We start from the raw sequence: 22908 nt of genomic DNA, 5'->3' as shown, positions 1-22908 counted from the left end.
TGGAACCACTGACCTGAATCCTCCCTCCCCTCAAATATTTCAGCCTGGCTAACAACTTTGCTGCCCATTCTGCTCTTCTCATCTTGCTATCTGAAGGGGTGACACAGTAGCCTGGTTATGAATGAGGCCTCCCTGCACAGCTACCTGACCCTCACCACCTCAGCTCTGCAGGCTCACCCTGTTAGCCTGGCCAAGTCCCTGGGCTTCTTCATGACCCAAAAAGAGTATCTTTTAAGAGATTCTTCCCACCTTTTCAGCCAGCTCTGCAGAGTAGACCCAGAAAGGTTTTATCTAGGTCTACTAGAAAACAAGCCATAAAATCTTACTGGTATCTTTAAGTGAATTTGTGTTAGCATCTCTAATGAGGTAAAAGTCAATAGTGAATAAACTGGGTCTGAGCACTGAGAATGATTCACATATACAGTAACAGATGCTAATAATGTTATTTAAAATATTTAACACAAAGGCAGGAACTAGTGCAAAATATTCAGAAAGCCATAACGCTCTCTTCTTCAAAATGACATACACAGAGGGAGTCTGACCACTTGGGATAATCAATCCATAAACAGTCATAGAGCACTTTGACGTGTAAGTAACTGCGGGGAAAATAATGCAAAGATGCCTAACGGAATGGCCATAGTTTTCACACCAAAATTTGGGAGTGACAGGTACATGCCCATGGGACAGAACATCAGAACCAGGAATTCTCTTGAAAGTTAAGGAATACAGAGTCAATGAAAGTATCAGATTATCTGAAATTACAAAGAACCAATAGCACAAGGAACATCTGCGGAAATATTCTAAAGGATGACAAACAATAGGAAACAGAGTAAGAACAGTTTCTCTAGAACATGTAAGTGGCAAAGACCCAAAAGGTTTTAATTAAACTTGAGTTGGCCAGTATGTAGTAAACCGGCTCTCCCACACATTGTTGATGGGAACTCAAATTAATATAATCTTTATGAAGGGCAATTTGTCCTCCACAGTACAATTAAAAGAAATCACATAGGCTTTGACTCAGCAATTTCACCAGCATTTTTCTTACAGATATAGACCGACTTGTGTGGAATTTTGTCTGTACAGTGTAAGACTATTTATTGCAGGATTGAGGGTAATAGTCAATTATCCCCATCATCAGGGAACTGGTTAAAAATTATGAGCTACCATGTAGCCATTAAAAATAAAGAAGCACTATTTGTACTGATGTGAAAGGATATCCAAAATATTTACGTGAAAAAAAGCAAAGTAGGACAGTATGGCTAATGTGCTATCACACACACATACACACAGAGCGGTTTCTACAGGGATACGAAAGAAACGGGTAACACTAACTGGCTCCAGGGAGGCAAGGACCCTACTTTTCACTACGTAGCCTTGTGTACTTTGTGAATTTTATACTACATGCATATGATAAAAACTTTAAAGAGGGGCAGGGAATGTGTGTGTGTGTGTGTGTGTGTGTGTGTGTGTGTAAGAAGTGCTGCAGAAAGGAACAGGCTATCTTGAGCAGAAGTGGGTAACAAAGGTTTCCCACAGAAGGCCCTCTGAGTGAGATCAGCCTAGAGCAGACAGAGAGGGAGGTGGCCATGGAAGGCTGGGAGGTGCCCCGGCGGCCAGACTGGAAAGAAGAAAGCAACAAGAAGCAGCCAGTTTTTGTCTGCAAAGTAAAGTGGCTCACAAAGACAGACTTTCCGTTCCGTTCTGCAGACACTGAAAGCTACTTCCTTTTCCACACCTCTCTTGTTGTCCCTCACTATTAACCGGGCATGTATATGAATGTACAACGTAACCCAGCCACTTACTGAATGTCTATTATGAGCCAGGAATTCTGCAAGATACTGAGGTCATAAAACTCAGTGAGGCTCAGCCCTTGTCCTCAATGAGCTCTCTATCTGTGGAAAATGCAAAACTAAGAGAGGAGAGGAGGAATTCCAGAGAGAAAGACCTGACTTTCATAGGAAAAGCAGTGACAGACTAGTTAATGGGCTTCATATACTGTAAATGCCATTTAAACTGTGAAATACTGCCTTTGATTTACTAAAATAAAAATTATGCTTCTTATATTTTATTATTAATTATACAGTTGTTTAGCACTTTGGCAAATGGTATATGTCTTAAGTATTGTACTATTCACCGAGCATTAAATAAATGCACTTTAATTAATCCTTCTCAAAACAGTTTCCATTGTTTAAATAGGACAAACAAGAACAGAAAGATTGAAAAGCAAATTTACCTGTCAAAGTTAGGAAAGGAATCTCCCCAATCTCTTTCTACCAGCTTAGCTCTTACACAGATCGGGCACACTTGCAGAAAGTACCAGTCGACATTACTCAGTGGGGGTTTCCTTATTTTTGTTAATTTTGGATTTCCTTGTCAACAGAAGCACACAATTTGTTTCTATTTTTTAAACCAATATAGCACTAAGGAGAGCACTATTCAACAAAAATGAACACGTTCATTGCCCTTATAAAGTAAAATAAATACTCCCTACTCAATTTTCCAACCAAACGACACAAATATCTGATTAAAAAAAAAAAAAATGAAGCCTTGGCACCATCAGAGGGGAAAAAATCTTCCAGCCATCTTCCCAGCATAATGTTTTCTACAGAGTCTTTCTACAGTATTATCTCATGCTCTTTAATATTTGCCACTTTAAAAGGTTCTCTCTTTAATTAAATAATTACCTTCTTGGGAAAACACAACTCAGTCCTAAATTGAGTAGGATTTTCACCTCTCCACTTATTCAAATTCTACCTCTTCTTCAAAGTCTCGTTCAAAACTCATTTTCTCTATGAAGCCATCACCTGTGGTTTCAAAGATCTCTCCTTCTCAGGTGTTAATTATATGAATCACACATCCTGGCAGTTGATTATGTGCCTCCTATTCTTTTCCTAATTCAATAGCGCTCAGTTTATATTTCTCTCCTGGAACTTATTATTTCCCTTTGAATTACAGTGGTTTTAAATATCTGTTTCTCTGCTCCACTAAAAAGACGAAGTCAGATCCATCTGCATACTATCTTTGATTAAAGCCCAGTCCTTGACACAGTAATAATAAATACTTGTTGGATTGAATGGATATAAACTTTGCTCATCCTGTAAGAATACAAACTTCTTGAAAGAAGATTATGCCACATTTCTTTTTTCTCTGCTCATAAATACTTACCTCAGGGCCAGGCACCAACGAGCCACTCAAAGACATTCAACAAATACTGTATAAGTAAACCAGTCATAGTCTAGTTTTACTTATGTTAAATTATCTCTTCAGTTGCTTTGGTATCTGAATAAACATGTCCCTGATCAAACGGATGACTCACAAAAGTGAGGTTACTTCAAATACCCCTTGTTTCTGAGGGTTGCATATTGAGAAGTGACGGTTAGTAATGCACACATACAGCCAGTGATGTTTCAGTAGCTAAAATCTGATATCCGAGTATTCAAAATGAACAAACATGAACTAGTGAGGTAGGCTGAAAATCTGGCCACAGGGCTTCCGCCTCCTCCCATCCAAAGGCGAGTCTCTTCTCCCACCCCTTCAATCTGGACTGCCTTGTGATTGCTTTGACCAACAGTCTGGCAAAAGTCACGCTGTACAATTTCCAAGTCGAGGCCTCAAGAGACCGTCTGCTTCTGTGCTGAGGCTCTTATCTCCCTTCTGCCACTATGTGAACAAACCTAAACTAGCATGCTGGAGAATGACACCACATGGAGCACGGAAAGTTGTCACGACTGAGGATGCCCTAGACCAAGAACCTCCAAGACAATCAGGCAGCTGACTGCAGATGTGGGAGTGAGCCAAGCTGGAGCAGAAGAATCGCCCAGCGAAATCCAGTCCAAATGGCCAATCCACAGAATCACAAGCCAAACAAATGGTTATTTTAAGTTATTTTTAGTTTTGGGGTAGTGTGTTCCACAACAAAAGCTAACTCACCACCATTTAATTTAAAACTGAATGCTTATGTGGTATCACAATATTAATTTCTATTCCACAGCAGTTTGAAGTATAGAGCCAATCATTCCTGTAAGTGGAATATTTATTTTTAAATAGTCTTAACATTCTAATTATGATTAAATAATCAGGTTGTAATCTCGGGGTCATGGGATTGAGCCCCATGTCGGGCTCCACACTCAGCACGGAGTCTGCTTGAGACTCTCTCTCCCTCTCCCGTCTGCCCCTCCGCCCCCTCTCTAGGATAAATAAATCTTTTTAAGACATAAAATTTAACATTATATGATAAAGCATTTTCTAAACATTTCACTTTTTTGATTAATGATTTCACAAATCTCAATTGCTTCCAAATTCTCCCATTGCCTACCACTGAGAAATATCTTTGTACATAAAGCATTTGCATTTTGGATTATTTCAGTAGAACTGATTCCTGAAAGAACAATTACCAGCAAAACATTTTAAAGAGTCTTGACACACATTCTGTACTTTCGATATGCAATTGACTACAGTTATTTTAAATTATCATTGTATTATCAAAGCTCAGCCTGATCCTCAGATATATGTGGTGTGTTTTATTAACTACAATGTTGGTATGTATAACCTATAATGCTAAAATGCTTCTCCCAACCCTCTGCTCCTTCAGGACCTCCTCTTCAACTTTGACCTCCAGCCTCCAGCCCATGCAATTACCAGAATTCAGCTGCAGGCCAATGGCCACCAGAGCAAAAATGAATAGCTCACTGCTTCTCAAAGCTTGGAATTTTGAGGACATAATAATACACTTTCTACTTTTAGGGGTGGGGTTTTGGGGGAACTTGCTATTCAAGTCAAATGAGTCAGTCAAGAAAGTCAATGCATTTCAGTCAAGTATGTCTGTGCTGCCACATACCATCCCCAAAAGCAGTGCATATAGACTATTTTATTTTAAAGGTTAGTATTAATACCTCTTCAAATACCGAATTATAAATTGGGTCTTTTAGTATTGGCTTCCACTCTGCACACTACTTAAATAAATCATGAGTTTTCAAAGCCACCATAAACTTTCCTTTAAATTCCTCTTAACTGCACATTCTAATCTTCCAAATACTATTAGATATCCTTCTCCAGATTAAAACTTCTTTAAAAGTCTCACGTTACAGATGTGCACTTATCTTACCTTGGGGAAGACACCCCCCCTCTCCAGAAGTCAGTGGGATATCTGCATTAAGGCAGAAAGATGGACTTGTCCTAACCAAGTGACGAGAGAGAGAGAGAGAGAGACAGACAGGCCGGCCGGCTGACAGAGAGAAAGCAGAGAAAGCAGAATATTCCACAAAGAGATCAACAAGTGTGAAAGCCCACAGGTGAAAGAGAACACAATACCCTCTGGAAACTGCAAGTGTCCATCCCGATCAAAGGCTAGAGAGCAGAGTGGTGAGAAAGTGAACAGAAACCTGGTGCCAGAAGGGTCTTTTTATTCTGGAAGGCTAGGGGAGTCTCTGAAAGAGCACGTGGCAAACAACCATGACCCCTATCTTAGAATGATCCATCACTCTGGCAGAAACTGGAGGGAGGTGAGTCTGGAGCAGGGAGAACGTGGGAGGCTGAGTGAAATTGGAAATAGAGTAGCAGTAGCAGTGAGGGCAGAAAGAAGTGGAGAGAAGGTTGGTAGAGGTTTTTAGGAATGGGACTAGAGAGCATATCTTGTTAACTGGCCGATAATTCCTATTGCTCTCTCTGTAGAAGGAATTTTTTGCTTTTGGTAATCGTAAAACAAAACCACTGTGCTCCGAAGCAGAAAGAAAATATACCTAAAGAAACTACTCCTCTATTTTCTTTGCTCTACATTATCCAATGTAAGAAGCACTGTCAACTTACGAATGTGTGAGGAGGAAAGTAGATGCTAGCACGTAGCAAGAGAAGGAGGCTGCTGAGGCTGATGGTCGGGGAAGGAAGGAAAACCTCTTGAGTCTAACTTGGAAGTTTCTTGCTTTATGCAACTGAAGCGAAGTCAAAGAATAGGACTCCCCTCCCCCCAAGGAAAGAGAAAGAAAGTACTTTCCACCAGTAAGCACCCAACGGCCAGAGTGGGCGAGGAAAGTTGCCAGAAAGTCTGGAACACCTCCTGCCAATTGGCAGCCACACTTTGGACCTAGAGCATGGCTGTCACCCAGGTGTGCTAGAGCAATCTTGGTGAAAAGGGACACTACACCTCATCCCATCCTCTCATTCCAAGGACTAGTGTGTGTCAGAGTATTTGCTACAGAACATTTCTCCCCTGGAGAAAAAAAAAAGGTTCCATGAACTAGGTTTTAACTCCCTTTTGTAGTCCTCCATTCATTCCCCAAATCCACAGGAAGCACTGGAGCCAGCCAGCTGCTATTCACGGCACTGCAGACAGTATCGATCAAGGCAGACAAGGGCCTTCTCTCACCGAACCGACATCCTAACCTAACTGCATAATAAAGACCAAGGAATCCCACAGTAAAGAAAATTGATGAATTCGCCCAACCCTGGGATCTTTATTATTTTATTTAAAAAAATAAACTGACTGCATTTATTTTGGGAAAACTCTACTCAACACTTTTCATCACGCGTCGACCTCACTGTCTCGTTTCTTTTCCAAAGTTCTCATGTCAAAGCTCTAGGACCCTGCAATCGCTGGTGACCAGTAGTACCCTTTTCCTCACTCCCAGGACATAATTATTTGCCTTTGTTCCTTGAACCTACCAAAGTGCTCTGCATGTAGGAGGTAACTGTTTACTAAAAAAATGCAATTTGAAATAAGTCATCGGGTGATTTATTAAAAAAGTAGAAAAGCTAGGTTGGCTCAAAAAGCGGAGCTAATTTTCTCCAGTGAAATCTAGTGTATATATAAGAGAATCCCTAATATTTTAAAGGCCCATGCAGCACATAGGGATAGCTGCAGGTCCATAACTTTTGCTCCATTATATTTGCTCATGATGAATATATTTCATCAGACACAGGATGGTTCGTTATGTAGGGAATGGTGCTGTTCCTGACACTTCCTTCTCGCTTCCCTATCAAGAAAAGGTTGCCAAAACCAATATTGTACCGAAAAGTGATTTGTTTCCTTATCAACATGTTTTTTGTTCACACCCTTGTCAATGAATACTACTTAACTACTTGATAGTCTAGCAATTTTATCCTTCACTTAATCTCTTAACACTTTAACGAAATGACTAAAACACTCTGAGCTTGTGCCCTTGCACTTGAGATTTTTATGCCAATTCCTAATAACATAAAATGTATATATCCTTTTAAAATTAAAAATTATTGAACTAAATGCCTTTAAGCAAGCTAAAAAAGATCAGGTAACTAATGTATGGGGAGTATTTTGCAGTTTATAAATCACTTTCACTTTTCATTTTAAAATACGATTTCATCCTTACACAACTCTGTGGGCTAGGAAGCATTATTACTATTACATTACCCATACTTTACAGAAAAGTACAACTCCACTGATTTGATCAAAAACACAAACTATTACTTGGTTGTGCAAGAATCTGAATTAGTATTTTGATTCTAAATTCTAGGATCTTTCCATGGGTTGAACAGTTTTTACCCTTAACACTGTTATTAACATACCTAGGTGATGAGATAAATGAGTTCAAAAGTTATTAAGAACATAGGATATCATGACTAAATATAAATTTTAACAAATACAAGGACAGTACTTAAATATAACAAATACACAAATAGGATCATTATTAAGGCTATCAATTATGCACATGAATTTCAGAGCTATTAAGAATATGAGTATTGGGGCGCCTGGGTGGCTCAGATGGTTAAGCGTCTGCCTTCGGCTCAGGTCATGATCCCAGGGTCATGGGATCGAGCCCCACATCAGGCTCCTGGCTCAGCACGGAGCCTGCTTCCCCCTCTGCCTCTCTCCCTGCTCATGCTTTCTCTCTCTGTATCTCTGTGTCTCAAATGAATAAATAAAATCTTAAAAAAAAAAATATGAGTATTAAGAATATAAGCAGATGATAGCTAGGTGCCAAAGATTAGATTGTAAACTCCATGAGCACAGGGACTTCTATACTTTGTTCACTGAGGTATGCCCAGCATACTCAATAAACACTTGCTGAACGAATGAAAATGAAGTATAACACGGAATATAAAACTGAGGCTCTCAGAGAAGAATACAGTTAATTTATATTCAAACCCAGGAGACCAAGTGCAATCTAATTCGTTAGGTAATTACTGAGTAACCTATAGGTAGATGCCTCTAGCTATGCTGTACACACATGGCTCTTCCCTTGTAGGTAATAAGCTGCATGAGATCTGGAATTATAAGCCAACTTTGTATCCACTAGAGTGCCTGGCTAAACAACTTTTAACAGATGAGTTATTTTCAACCCTGACTGTACTTTAGCATTACCTGGAGAACTTAAAAAGAAATGCCTAGAGAGCCCCACCAGACACCAGCTAAATCTAAATCTTTGAGGGTGGGGACAGAACTCTGATTTTATTTTTAAACTTCACATTTGATATGAAACCCAGTGATAGGTGAGTGCCACTCCTGTAAGCCAATGGTTCTCAAACTCTGGTATAGAGGAGACGTAGAGGGTCCCACCTCCAGAGATTCAGACTCCCTAGGACTGGAGTGGTGCCTGAAAATATGCATTTTTAATAAATTTCCAAGGGACCTTGATGCAGGGGTGGGGAGCACACCAGGGGAATGACCGCTGAGCACCATCTACAATGTTTCTTAAATTAAAGAATAAATGTAGGAGATACATGAACAGAAAAATATGGAAAAATATGAAAAATTTACATATAAAAGGAACTTCATGCTCAACATCATTCATCATTAGAAAAACATAAATTAAATCCACAATGAGATACCACCACATACTTAGTAGAATGGCTAAAATTAAAAACAAAACCAAAATAACCCAAGTACTGGTGAGGATGCTCAGCAACTACAACTATCAACACATTGCTGATGGGAATACAGGACCGTACACCATATTAGAAAAGAGTCTGTCAATTTCTTGTAAGTTAAACATTTACTTACCATACTAGCTGGCAATCCCATTCATCCAAGAGAAATGAAAACCTGTATTCACATTAAAATGTGTCCACGAATGTCTATAACAGCTTGATTTATAATGGCCCAAGCTGGAAACAACTGAAATGTCCTTCAGCTGGTGAATGGATAAACTATGATTCCATACAGTGGAATACTACTCACTTCCATACAGTATTCCATACAGTGGAATACTACTCACAATAACACAATGCAACAAACCACGGATATTAACAACACTATGGATGAATCTCAAATGTATTCTGCTCAGTGAAAGAAGCCACTTGAATAGCTACACACTGTATGATTCCATGTATGCAACATTCTGGAAAAGTTAAAACTATACAGAGAAAAAAATAAAAACACAAAACAGTCACTGCCAGGGTCTAAAAATGGTGGGGGCGGGTGTTGACTACAAGGGGCAGCCCACTATATACATCTTACTATTATAAAACTGAAATCATTGCAACCTCAGGAATAACTTGACAAGACAGTTATTTTCTTAAGTATGATGTACGTCGTCCCCAGGACACGTGATTTGATTTTCCTACCCTAGGTTCAGATTGCTTTCTGAGCACGGATGGCATCACACTCTCTCAAAATAAGCCACCAGGAGAGAAACACCCATGGCTCACAGTTTGTGTTTAAACTTGCTGCTGACTCATTTCACCCTTGATAACTGAACCTTTCCCTCCTAATAACTTTAATTATAGCCATCTCTCATCCTAAAGCTTCCCTTTTCCTCGGGAATATATCTGTTAGCCTTGTGACCTCCTGACTGTGAGACACTGGGTAAATATGTCACCTCCAGGATTCAGCCTGGTAAAAACAGAGCCTGCGTTTTTCACGCATTCTGTTCTCACACGTGGATGTCGTGAAGATTAGGAGAGATATTGCACGGGCATGGGATTACCGTTGTTATGCTTGAATTAATTTCATGGAATTTGTTCTAAACTTGTAAGTACAATAAATACCCTACTCTTCTTTGCCATAACATAGCAACTATTCACACAGGAAATGGCATTCTTAGTCACTGTTTCCTGACTGTATTGCCAAAACCATGGATCTGGCAAAGTGGGACCCAGTTTTGAGTCTCAATCTGTAACATACTTTGTGAGCTCAAGTAAACCACTTACCTTCTGTGAGTCTCGTTTCAAGTACATGTTTCTCTAGGGGATACTTTGAAGGCAATATGAAGCACACATAAATAAACTACTATATAATGTCTGGTATGATTCCTACTCTCTGCCCTCTACACAGAAGTGACCAAGCAAGAGATTCACTCTCAGCTGGATGAAGCAGATTCCCCCCGTGTCATCAGAGTACATCAATGCAGATCTATGACCTGGGAGATTCAAACACTGTTCACTACTCAAGAGTCTTATGAGAAATCAAGTCTTCAGGAGATGAATGAAATGCTTGAGTTGAGAGAAAAGAAGACAAATAGGTGTGTTTTAAAGAGCTGGTGTGGTATGCAAGGAAAAGAACATGAGCTCTGATGCCGCCCAAACCTGGGTCTGGATTTCAGCATTTATGAGCTTAGGGAAGTTATATCACCTCTATTTGCATATTTTCTAATCTACAAAAAATGGGTATAGTTATCTTCTAGGGTTGTGAGAAATAAACAGTAATGTACATAAAGTATGTAGGCACCATACCCTATGCACAGGTAGGCACTCAAACAATGCTTGTAGTCATGCATTAATTCAACAAGCATTCATTAAGTATCATATATTCTAGGCACTATATGAAGCCGGGCTATCACTTTTACTATTTCCTTAAAGGACTAGGGCAAATCTAAGGTAAAGGCAGAGCAGATGGCGTATTTATTGCTCCATGTAAAGGGCATTTCTCACTGCCAAACAGCTCCCTGATAGCTTAATGCCCTGATTAAAATACCACAACAGAATCGATCTAATTTGAATTAACCTTTTTTCTTTTTTTTTCTTCTTCACTTACTCAGTTATTTATTTGGTACTGCAAATCTGCCTTAAAATGTAAAAATTCCTGGGAATTTTTGAACTTTATGAACTCGAAGAGATGGGATAGCTGCACCTGTCTCTAATGCTCTCTTCTTATCCCTGGCATCTCCTGCCCTCCAGTTCCACAGTTTTCTGGCTTTGTAACCTCGGGCATGTCACTTACCCTCTCTGAAGCTGCTTCATCATGAAGATGGGAATGGTACCATTTAGCTTCACTGAGGCGAGTTAAGGATGTACAGGAAAGAGAGGCCAAATGGGTGGGAAACACAAAGAAAGCAGAAGGAGAGACACACAGAAAAGAATCAGATATACTGACTCAAAGAAGAGGAAGAAGGAGGGAGGCAGACACACAGGAATAAAAAAATCTGCATAGGACAGAAATCTCACTCAATGAGCATACACCCTCAGGCCAGGGACGTAATCCAGCCTGAAAGAGTCAATCTCTGTTGTGAAACTTATGATTTTTAGCATTTCCCAATAATGCTCATCCAGCAAATAAATGCTGATGGCTTGATCATCAAGGAAAACATGACAGACAATTCAACTGAGGGCCACAGAGATGATAAAACTGTCTGCAGAAGAGCCACCAAACTTAAGTTTTTATTAAATGCTTTAATGTTCTAAGCAGTCACACTTAAAGTGAGCCCTACTTACTTCCTAAGCATGATGCTACTGTACCACTGAAAACTGTATATTACTATATATACCAATCATTTGCACCAACATGTAAAGCGTTACACACACAAAATCCCTTATATTGAATTTCTGAGCAACTGAAAGATTTTCAAAGAATATAAATTGCTAACCTTTGCTGATTTTCGATTTCAACCCTATGAATGCTAATTTTCTTCTTCTTCTCTCCTTTACTGATAATGTTTGAGTTTTATCATGAGAACGCCCTAACTAGGTTCTGACCCTCTTTTTCTAGTTGAATAATTCTCTTCTATAAATATTAACCAAACTCTGATTATGTGAGGAACAAAAGGGAATAAGGGATGACTATGAAACCATTACTGCCTTGAAGGGTCCTGGGTTTTTGGTTAATTGCAGGCCAGCAACGCACATTGTTTGGATAGACAGTTATATCATATGACAAAGAGATTTATGTGTTGAAGAGTATCAGGATTAAGTCAGGTTGGTCAACACTTTGCCTAGCTGAAATGCACTCAACGTATTTCTAGGCACAGCCAAACAGTTTCCCTCTTGGCACCATCTTTGCTTCTTCCTCATCTCTTTCCTTTCAGGTTTCAACACTCACACATGCCCTCCACCAACCTTCGAAGGTGTTAGTCTTCTCTATAACCCTGTTGCTCTCCTGCATCTGGGTGAGGCGCTCCCACACTCAGCCCCTCACCACAAAATCCCTGTTGGCTTTGCAATAGAACACACTCCCAAATGATGTGAAATGCACAACCTGGCCTTAGTCTGGAGTTATCTTGAAAGCAAGACCACCCCCTTCTCTGAAGAAATCACAGTCTACTGTTAATTGGCCAAATTAATGCTGATGTTCCTCATCAAGTGCCTAAAAAGGCACTGAGAAAAATTGTATTATGAGAAAGTAAAACCAAAGGTCACAAACTGACAGTTTTGTTTGCACAGTGTTTTAAAAGTCCAGTAATGGAAAAATAATCAACTAGATTCAGGGTTTCCCCAAAGGACCTGAAGATCTGTCTGGCCACAGTGGGTCCACACCTATTCACAGCAACAACAGACAGGCATGGGTGGCAGGTGTCTCCTTTAGACAGGCGATAAGCTCTCAAGTACATGACAGCTCTCCTGAAGATTCTTGTGATCATCAAGGACCTGCGCTGTAGATACTCTGTGCCTAGACATCAGGCTGGAGTTCAAGGACTAGAGCAGTAAACAAAACATCAAAGTCCCTACCCTCGTGGAACCGCACTGTGGTTTTGAATGGATGTCGAAGGAAAGGGAAAGCAACCCACCAGAAATAGTTAAGTGAAGGCATTGTACTGTTCCCAAGGAGCTCCCTATTTAATGGCCTGAGGAAATCCTTCTGGGAAGTGAATGGCCACTCCCTAGTCTATCAGTTTTGATATTGAAATGAAGTGTGCTTAAAGTGAAGGTACAGAGTTGATTTGTGAGTCCAGATAATTACAAAATCGCGGTATAAAATGTCACCATGACTGGAAACGATTTCTGAGTTCCCTTGTGGATTCAATTATCTCCATGTCTTATATCCTACCTATCTCCAACGTGACCCAAAATACACTGTCTAAACTTTCGGTGAATGTCTTCAGATGAGCAAATTTGCATTAAAAAAATGCTCACCTTTACTCTAAGCATTTAAATGTACCAAAAGAATTACATTTCATACTAGGTACTAAAGCTCAGAGATTCAATCATTTCTATTTTTTATCACAAAGTGAAGCCCTTATATTTCAAAGGTTTCTAAATGTCCAATTAACATCTAATGTCCTCAATTTCTGCCTTGCTGACCTGCACTAAAACTTCTCATGCCTGCTAATTGTGTAATAGGTGAATGAATAAAGGATGGCAGAAAGGCTGCTTGATGACTTGAGAAAGTGTCCATACAGAGCTATCTGCACATTTTAATTAAGTTGTCCTGATGCTAAAGTGCAGGAAACCATAAGTTGGAATAGCGAAGACAGTTAAATAGTCAAGGAAGAGAGAAATTACCTGAACATATTGTTTAGATAAATTAAAATCACTTTATCCAAGAAAGTATGGTTATTATGTCTGCCTTAAACCAAATCATATTGTTGGTTTCACAACTTGGGTTAGTTAAGAGCATGATTCCCATTTAGGGAAATGGAATCCTTTTCTTTGGAATTGTTCCCTAACTCAGTTATCATCACCACCACCAAGTGTAAAAATTATCTTCAATCAATCTTGATTTGTATGCCTCCGAGAATTACAACTAAGAAAAATGGGCATCGGCAGGCAAACTAGGCTACACACTCAGTGACTCAAACCATGTCTTCTGGCTGCTAAGCTCATACTCTTTCCACTACGCTCTACAGGCCCTTTCTCAGTAACAACGGAAATCTAAAACAAGCTTTCAGAGTTTTCGAGGATCCACTGTTTCATTTGATCTTGGTAATAATTTTGGAAAGCTGGGACAGACATATCTCTAACATACAGCACAGTGGGTCCCCAAGTGTGGTATTTATAGAAAAATCTAAAGTTAAAAAACAAAAGCAAAAACGAAAAACAACCCAAACCAAAAACCTGCCCTCGTTTCTGATTGCGGTTTAGACCAGGGGTCAGTAAACTGCCCAAAGAAGTTGTTATCTAATGCCTGGTAATATCCAAAGACATAAACAACAACTAAAAAAATTATTGTGTGCAACTTAAGTATGTTACCTTTTGAGTAATCATATCTTTAAAAAATGAGTACAGCAGGGCGCCTGGGTGGCTCAGTCATTAAGCGTCTGCCTTCGGCTCGGGTCATGATCCCAGGGTCGCGGGATTGAGTCCCACATCGGGCTCCCTGCTCAGCGGGAAGCCTGCTTCTCCCTCTCCCACTCCCACTGCTTGTGTTCCTGCTCTCACTGTCTCTCTCTGTCAAATAAATAAATAAAATCTTAAAAAAAAATGAGTACAGCATACCTGTTATGTTCATATTCTAGGGACAGCAAATACCAGATATTTGTAGTATCCCTCCTCTTTCCCACTGTAATCCTTCAGCACACTCTCCTGCTGGGCCTGAACCCAGCCTCTGAATCTTTCTGAACATATAGCTCCAAACAGACCCTACCCTATCAATTGACTGGCAATATTGGTCACGAAAAAAATCTGCATTTTCCCATTCTGACTCTCTCTTATGTTGTATAACAGCTGTTTCTTGCATTTTTCTTTGCTTCTGATTTGTTGTTATTAATGGTTCTCACATTATTTCATGTATGTGTATACTGTCTTTACCAAGCAGAGGGACTCTGCCTTTTATTTATCTCGGAGCACCAAATGCAATGATTCATAAATAGCAGTCACTCCAAGTGTTCCGAATGTACCTAAGACAAATGTATACTATTTACAGAAAAATCTAAAGTTAAAAAAAACAAACAAACACAAAACCCCCCCAAAACTGTCCTTGTTTCTGATTATGGTTTAGGCCAAAGGTCAGTACACTTTTTTCTGTAAAGAGCCAGATAACAAACATTAAAAGCTTTCTTTGCCAGATGGTCTCTGATATAACTACTCAACTCTGCCATTGCAGTGTAAAGCGCACACACAAACGTGGGAACGAGTGAGTGTGTCTACATTCCAGTCAAACTTTATTCTGAAATCTGAATTTTACAGAGTTTTCACACATCACAAAATATTATCCTTCTCTTAACTTTTCTCCAGACAACTTAAAAATGTAAAAACACCATTCCTGGCTTTCGGGCCATAGAGAAACAGGAGACAGTCTGCGCTCAGCCCACAGGCTATCGTTTACTGATCTCTGGCCTAAATCTGTGGTTCTCAAAATGAGAACTTCGGGTGGTCTGAAACTGCAAGATTCTTTCAGCAAGTCCAACTACCTATGTGTGAGGCCAGCATTTCTTTGTCGACTTCAAGCAAAACAATGCACCAGGACAGACCGAATGCAGAAGGAAATATGAGGATCCAGCTGCCTCCTATTAAGCCAGAAACTGAAGAGATTTGCAAAACTGGAAAACAATGTCACACGTGTCACTCATTTTTATGTCTGGAAAATACATAGTTGTATTTCATGACCCTCTTTACGGTAACACGTATGGGGTTTACTACTGATTTCTAAAATGGATTAATATTTTTGAAGTTTCTTAGTTTTGACTTCTAACGTGATAAATGTCAAGAGCTACAACCCATGTAAACAAAAGCTCTCTGGAGGCCCTCAGTAAACCTTAAAAATGTAAAGGGATCTTGAGACCAGAGAGCTGGAGAGCCAGCTGCCGAGCCACAGCTGGGTTAACATAGTCCCGCGGCTGGGTGGGCAGAGACGGCTTGCAGGCCACTTCCTCAGACCACCTGATTTCAGTCTCCATCTTGGCCTCTCCCCACCAAAGAGCTTCCTAGCTCTTCTGTGATTAGATCCTGATTCGGCAAAATTTAATCCCATGCAATTTATGTCAGTGTCAATGAAGTTGGGGAGAGCGTAGTAGTGCTTTTCATGAGAGAACCCTTCAGATATGTGGAGACCAGAACACTGTTTCAGCCTTTACTTTGCCAAAATAGGCAGCTAGAGGCAAGAATCTCTCCCTGGCTTGTAGTTTCCAATCTTAAAAAAAAAAAAAAAAAAAATTATTACTGTAATTCCTTGCCTTCAGAGCATATCTCAAAACAAACATTCACTGGCTCCTGTATAAATCCTAGTCCCTCCGACTTGGCTCCGCAAAAACTGTGGGCTCCTGATGCTAATCAACATTCTCACAGCGGCAACCCATCTAAAGCATTACATCTAAAGAAATAAAATCCATTAGACATGGTGATGGTTTGACAGTACTAATAATGCACTAAAAATTGCATTTTGCAAGTAAAGTATATACGCCTTATAGAGCATTTAAGAGTATTAATATTTTACTTGTTCTGTCATTTGAGATTTAAAAACTTTTTAAAAGAATGTTTTAGCAGAAACAAAAAGGGAAAGTGATCTTTATTCCAGTGTTACCATATATAGGGAAACCCTATATAAGGAAGCATTTCTTTCAATGTAAATTTACTTTGTCATAAAGTTTAACTGTCCATCCAAATGATGCGTAGTACTGCTGGCCTGGGGAAACCACCTTCACCCCCTTCCCCCTGACCATTTTAGAGAAAATTACGGAAATAATAACCATGATTCCTACATTTGTCATTTTGTTGAATTACATATCCTTCGTAAGAAAGTGTTCCCTTGTGAGTATATAATTCTAAAAGTCTATAGCTTTCTCTTATGGAATTATAACTTTGTAAACAATAACAAAGGCAGAAGAAATTCATATTTTTGGATATTTATCCTTCAATCTGTGTTATCAAATATCTAAAAAAAAAAAAATCAAGAATTATGGTTGGATGCTAAGTCTGCCATAATTTGTCATTACTGGCTCCAAGCAGAAAAATGAAATACATTTAGCTGTTCTGACCCACACCAAAGCTGAAATTCACTAGCACCTTTAAGATCAGGAAGACACTAACAAATCATTACATTACCTGTTTGGAGGATTATTACCCATGTGGGGGGGAATCATGCAATTTATATTAGAAGGGTTTTGGTAGCTGTGATGTTCAAAGAAGAACAAAAAATAGATGAAAACATGGAGAAAATGCTTACTGTTTAAATCCACATAAAAGCAAAAGTCTCATCATGATTGCAAAACATTCTAAATTGTGAAACTTAAGTTACTTGTAAAATAGACAAAAGTAGAGCTGCTTCCCCAGTCGTTTTTTGAGACCTCAGCATCAATTTAAAGAAAATGCTTATATTTTAAAGAAAGCTTATTTCAAAATGTGAATCCTTACACTAAGTACAAATAAGGACAAGAAGGAAATTTACATCTCATATGACAGTGCTCCATGGGTATGCACATGAAGATGATGGGAAACTGAAGTTTACAAAAAAGTTACTTGCTTCACTATACAATTCTTTAAGGAATAATAAGAGATGGGAGCCTAGAAGAATGACAACTGGTGCTAATATAAAAATGATCAAAATTACATAAAATTGTTATGTGGATTACATGGAAAAAAGAGGAAAGGACGGACGTACTTCACCGTGTAGAAAAGATCTACTTCTGTCAAATACTGTCTACAAAAATTTTTTTTGTATACGGAATCATTTTTCCCAATCTCATTCTTAAATCAAAATTATGTTGGAATCACAATCACAGTCACATGGAATTTATGCCACCAAAAGACAGAAGGGATCAAGAGGATCCTGGTCCAAATTTGAGAAGAAAAAAACTAGTTTGAGAAAAATACTGCTATCGCTACTCCAAAGCAGCAAAACTAGAATTCAAACTGGTTATTTTAAAAGCATGGCACAGCAGTTTAAAATTTGAAAAACACCATTGCTATTTTAATAAAATAGTTCCGTTTTAATTTCCCAATTCCCCTCCCCAGCAGTGGGCCAATATAGTGTCACTTTGTCGAGCTGCTGGGGAATTTTCTTAGCACTTTGTGGAAACTGTTGGCTTTCAGAAATGGACAGGCTGATTTGAACTAGAAGTCAGACAAAATACAGAATTGCAACAACAATAAAAAGCAATTTAGAAAGAGGATCAAGCCAAGCAGATAGGCAAACTTTATAAAATCAGTTTTCTGGGATTGTTTATCAGGTCAGTTCCCTAATTTCAAAAAGCCAAACCAAAGCAAAGCATGTGGACTTACATTGCTTCTTTAGTTCTTTCAGCTGTTGTTTAAACTGTACAAATTTTGCATTATTTTGAAAGTCTGCATCACAATTCTTATTCTGTAAAGCCAAAAATTTCTTCTCCACTAATAATTTTAGATCTGGTACTTTTTCTGGACGTTCTTCTTTTACCTGAGGAAGACAATACAATTATCTCAGTTAAATGTTAACAACGACACTGTTTTGTAACATTATTTTTATCTCATTTCATTCAAATAAAAATACAGTGAGGTAGAAAACAGAATCCCAACAGAACCAGCGAAGCTGAGACTTGTTCCAGAACAGACTGCTGGTAAACACTGGGGGGGAGCCATTCGCCCCGTCCACTCATCACTTTAATCTTAAACCCTCGCCCCCGTGCCCTACTAACTTTCATCCCCTGAGGGCTTACTAGGGAAAAATCTCACACCAGCGCAACTCTGTGCCCTCCAACTTCACCAGAACTTGAGTCTCATGGCTTCCTCCTTTTTGTCAGGTCTGCTCAGTCCCCTCTCCTACTCCCCAAGTCCTGATTCCAGCCTTCATTCTCTTCAGGGCTCCTCTGCTCTGGCTCTCTGCCCCAACGGGGAATAGTGGCTGGGACTTCATGAAGAAGTTGAGGCTTTAACCTTGAATTTCACCATCTGCTGCCACAACTAGGAGTAAGTGTCCCCTGTTCTGTTCAAAGCTAAACTCTCAAATCTATATTCCTTTTGTTCCTCCCAGTATTTTATTATAAAACTTTCAAACACGTGGCAAAGTTGAAGGAATTGTATTTTGCCATTCACCTACCTCCTAGATGCTACAATTAAGACTTTGCTATGTTTGCTTTATCACCATTATCTGTTCCATCTATGTTTTTCTTTCTATCCTCAATCTTGCTTTCAAGTTCATTCTTAATTCCGTCTTCTTCACCTGTCAGAACAAACCTTCCCCTCTAGAAGCTTTCCCCCACAAAACCTCTAAATTAGCTCTTTACTCCCAAATTTAACAACAAACAACTTCCTCAAATCCCTGCCCACTCCCCTCAGTTCTTTTCTCTTTATAGTCCAGCTCCTTGGAAAAAATCATCTGTACCCACTGTTCCAACTTCCTCAATCTCAAACCTGAGCCACTGCCATCAGGCTCCTGCTCCCCCCGCAACCCCCCCCCCCCATTTCACTGTGATTGCTCTTCTTCAGGCCTTCATATTTGGCTCCTTCAATCACTGGCCTTTTCCTGATGCTCCTGCCACCAACCAAAATTCACCCAACTCTCCCTCATGTCCCAGCACGCCTTAGACTTCTACCACAGCCCCTGTAACAGTGAGTTGCATTTATTTTTACATGTTTCTTTCCCCTAATAAAATGCACTCTTTGAAAAATGTGTGATTTATCACTGTGTTTGCCAGCACCTGGCATGTAGCAGATTGTATTCAATATATGTACTTGATAATTTCAAGTGAATTTATCTACATGCTCCAAATATACTTACCCACTAAAACCCCACTGATTGACTTACTGCCGTTAGTAGAGTATACAATTTAGTTTCTGAAGTGGAAGACAACTTAGAGGTCATCCAACCTTGATCTCCACCTTCCTCAGTTTTATAAATAAATAAAATTATATAGAAAGAATTAAATGGCTTGTTTACTATAATCCAGTTGGTTGGAGGCAATGTCAAGATTGTAAAATAGATACAGAAAATTCTTGCTTTTGGTTCCAGTCAATGGAATATAATTTTTATCTCTCCGAATCTGAGTACCAATGCATATGAAGTCAAAAGATTACCTGCAGTTTATGTTTCAATTACCCTTTGTCATGGAAAAAAGAATTATATAATCTTCTTTTGTTTAACTGCTATGGATTTTAATTAGCTAAGTCAAAAATGAAAATTAAGCATGAAACCAAAATGCCTAAATGTATATTTATAGTACTGAGTGTAGAAACTGACTGTCTTCTCACTGTACAGATGATATTCAACTAGTGCTGGATCCATCATCAAAGAGAGTTGTGAAAAATACGGAAAGGCCCTAATGACACATCTTATATGTAATTAAAAATTTAAAATAAGGCCTGTAAGGCTAAAGAACCAATAAAGCTCAGGTTGGAAAAGAGAAGGTAGAGAGGCAATTTAATAATGCCTCATGTCTCAAGAAAAAGAGCTGTTATACATGGTAACTAGCTGTCCTCCACCTCTACCATGGGTACAAGATGAAACAAGTTTAAGATTGTAGCATGAAGTTCAGAGTAGATATAGAAAATAAATTACAAGTTCTCAGAAAAGAATTATAGCCTCTCATTTTGGATTTATAAAATGAAATTGACTCAGATCCACCTGAGATGTTAATGGTGATATTACAGGCAGGTATAAAGGTGAAACTTCTCAAGGTTTTTAATGGGATTGAAATTATTATTTAATCTGAGGCACTCAGAGCAGACCTGAGCAGATGATCAGTAAATGCAAAAGTTCTTTTCCAATAAAGTCTCTAACCCACTCAACATATTTAATTTCCCTAGCTTCATTACCACCACTGCGGAGGAGCTGGCTGGAACGTGAGGGAGGAGGAGATGGAGAAAGGACAGGCATTTTGAGGCTGACAGTACGGCAACCTGAAATAGGACTAGGAAAACCTGAATAAACCAAATTTAGTGATTCAGAGTACTCTTTTCCCCCAAGGCCAGAACCTCAAAAGAACTGCTGGAAAGCACATAAATTCACCGCAGCAAGTATCTTCTCTGGAAATGTGATGCTGCGGTTGGCAAAACTATGCACTGCAGAGAGAACTTACTGCACTCTAGCTATTAAAACGAGAGCCTGGAAAATATTAAACTCCTTATCTGTTTAAAATCAATGCAATAAATGGGAATTAATGATATTTTTAATGGAATCTTGCTTTGTTTGTATCTTCAAGAGAAATAAGATATATCATTCCAAAATGGGAAGGAAAAAACCCAGTCTTTGGGTAGCTGATCATAAGTGCTATCTAGTCTGAAAAAGGTAAGGATGGCCCACTTTCCCAAGGACAAATTTAAAATACTTCCAAGAAATCTGATATTGGAGGACAGATTTTACTGGATCCTCAGGCCATCCCTTTCCTAAGGATAAAGTCCCTAGACACAGGACTTAAAACCTAAGTGAATTAAAAGACACAGGGTATATCAGTTTGCTAAGGCTGTCACAACAACTTAAGCCATCACAGACTAGGAGGCTTAAACAACAGAATATATTTTCTTCCAGATCTGGAGACTGGAAGTCTTTGGCTTGTAGACGGCCATCTTCTCCTTTTAAGTCATCACATGGTCTTCCTTCTACGTGTCTGTGTCCGAATTCCCTTTTCTTATAAGGACAGCAGTCTAATGGATCAAGGCCCATCCCAATGACTTCATTTTAACTTAATTACGTCTTTAAAAACCAATCTCCAAAATGGTCATATTCTAAGGTACTGGGGATCAGGACTTCAACATATGAACAATTCAGCACATACACTGGGTTAATAAATTTATGAAACAGGATTTAAAAAAAAAAGATTTATTTATTTTTTTAAGCATTTGCTTGTTCTTTTTTTTTTTTTAATTTTGACAGAGAGAGAGAGAGAGAGAGAGAGAGAGTGTGTACAAGTAGGGGAAGCAGCAGGCAGAGGGAGAGGGAGAAGCAGGCTCTGCTCAGCAGGGAGCCCAATGCGGGGCTCGATCCCAGGACCCTGGGGATCATGACCCGAGCTGAAGGCAGATGCTTAACGACTGAGCCACCCAGGTGCCCCTGTTTATTTATTTGACAGAGAGAGTAAGAGAGAGTGCGCATGCACCTGGGGGCAGGGAGCCTGACCCAGGGCTCAATCTCACAACCCTGAGATCATGACCTGAGTCGATATCAAGAGTTGGATGCTTAACCAACTGAGCCACCCAGGTGCCCCTGAAACAGGATTTAAAAAAAAAAAACAAAAAAACAGCTCATAGATTATTCATCTTTACACCACTGTAATTTAAAAATGACAGAAACTATCAAGAGGTAAACTTAGCAGATACCGTACTTACATAATGGGAATTTGATACTGCCCTTGGGAGAGAAAAGGTCAGGTTTTTATGCACCACCCACTTACCCATCCAGTATTCAGTGAGTGTCTTCCATGTGCTAGTAAGCACTGTAGTTAAACAGGAGAGGAAACCAGAAAAGTCGATCAGGAGCAGATGGTGAATAGCTTTGAAAGTGAGACCTGATCTGACAGGCAGCAGGAAAGACACTAAAAGACTTTAGGAGTAAAGTAAGAATACCATGAGAAGTTTTAAAAAAAATAATTGCTAAAGTTAAAGCATATAAGATGCACTTCAGACAAGAAAGAAGAAGGAAGATACTGCTGTACGTTAACTAATGGCAGAGGTGCTACCAACTTGTAATGCCATTTTTTTTTTTTTAAGATTTTATTTGACAGAGAGAGAGCGTGTGAGAGCACAAGCAGGGGGAATGGCAGAGGAAGAGGGAGAAGCAGGCTCCCTGCTGAGCAGGGAGCCCAATGCAGGGCTCGATCCCAGGACCCCAGGACCATGACCTGAGCCGAAGGCAGATGCCTAACCAACTGAGGCACCCAGGTGCCCTGTAATGCCTTTTTCTTTCTTTCTTCTTTCTTTCTTTCTTCTTTTCTTTCTTTCTTT

General features: G+C 39.4%; 1 protein-coding gene across 2 annotated transcripts in view; it reads right to left on the bottom strand.

Annotated features, from left to right (window-relative positions):
• NSMCE2 (NSE2 (MMS21) homolog, SMC5-SMC6 complex SUMO ligase) overlaps positions 1-22908 on the bottom strand; it is a 209579-nt gene that overhangs the window by 124500 nt on the left and 62171 nt on the right. For both annotated transcript variants that reach the window (XM_073893199.1, XM_025871106.2), the window contains exon 4: positions 18277-18430. In XM_073893199.1, the coding sequence (XP_073749300.1) occupies positions 18277-18430 (154 nt within the window). The remainder of the gene's footprint in view (positions 1-18276; positions 18431-22908) is intronic.

The sequence above is a fragment of the Callorhinus ursinus genome, unplaced genomic scaffold, assembly GCF_003265705.2.
Source record: "Callorhinus ursinus isolate GAN/ISIS: 27379988/994484 unplaced genomic scaffold, GSC_fseal_2.0 scaffold5, whole genome shotgun sequence".
Lineage (NCBI taxonomy): Eukaryota > Metazoa > Chordata > Mammalia > Carnivora > Otariidae > Callorhinus > Callorhinus ursinus.
Note: the sequence above shows the minus strand (reverse complement) of the source record. Positions and strands in the feature narration are given on the sequence as shown.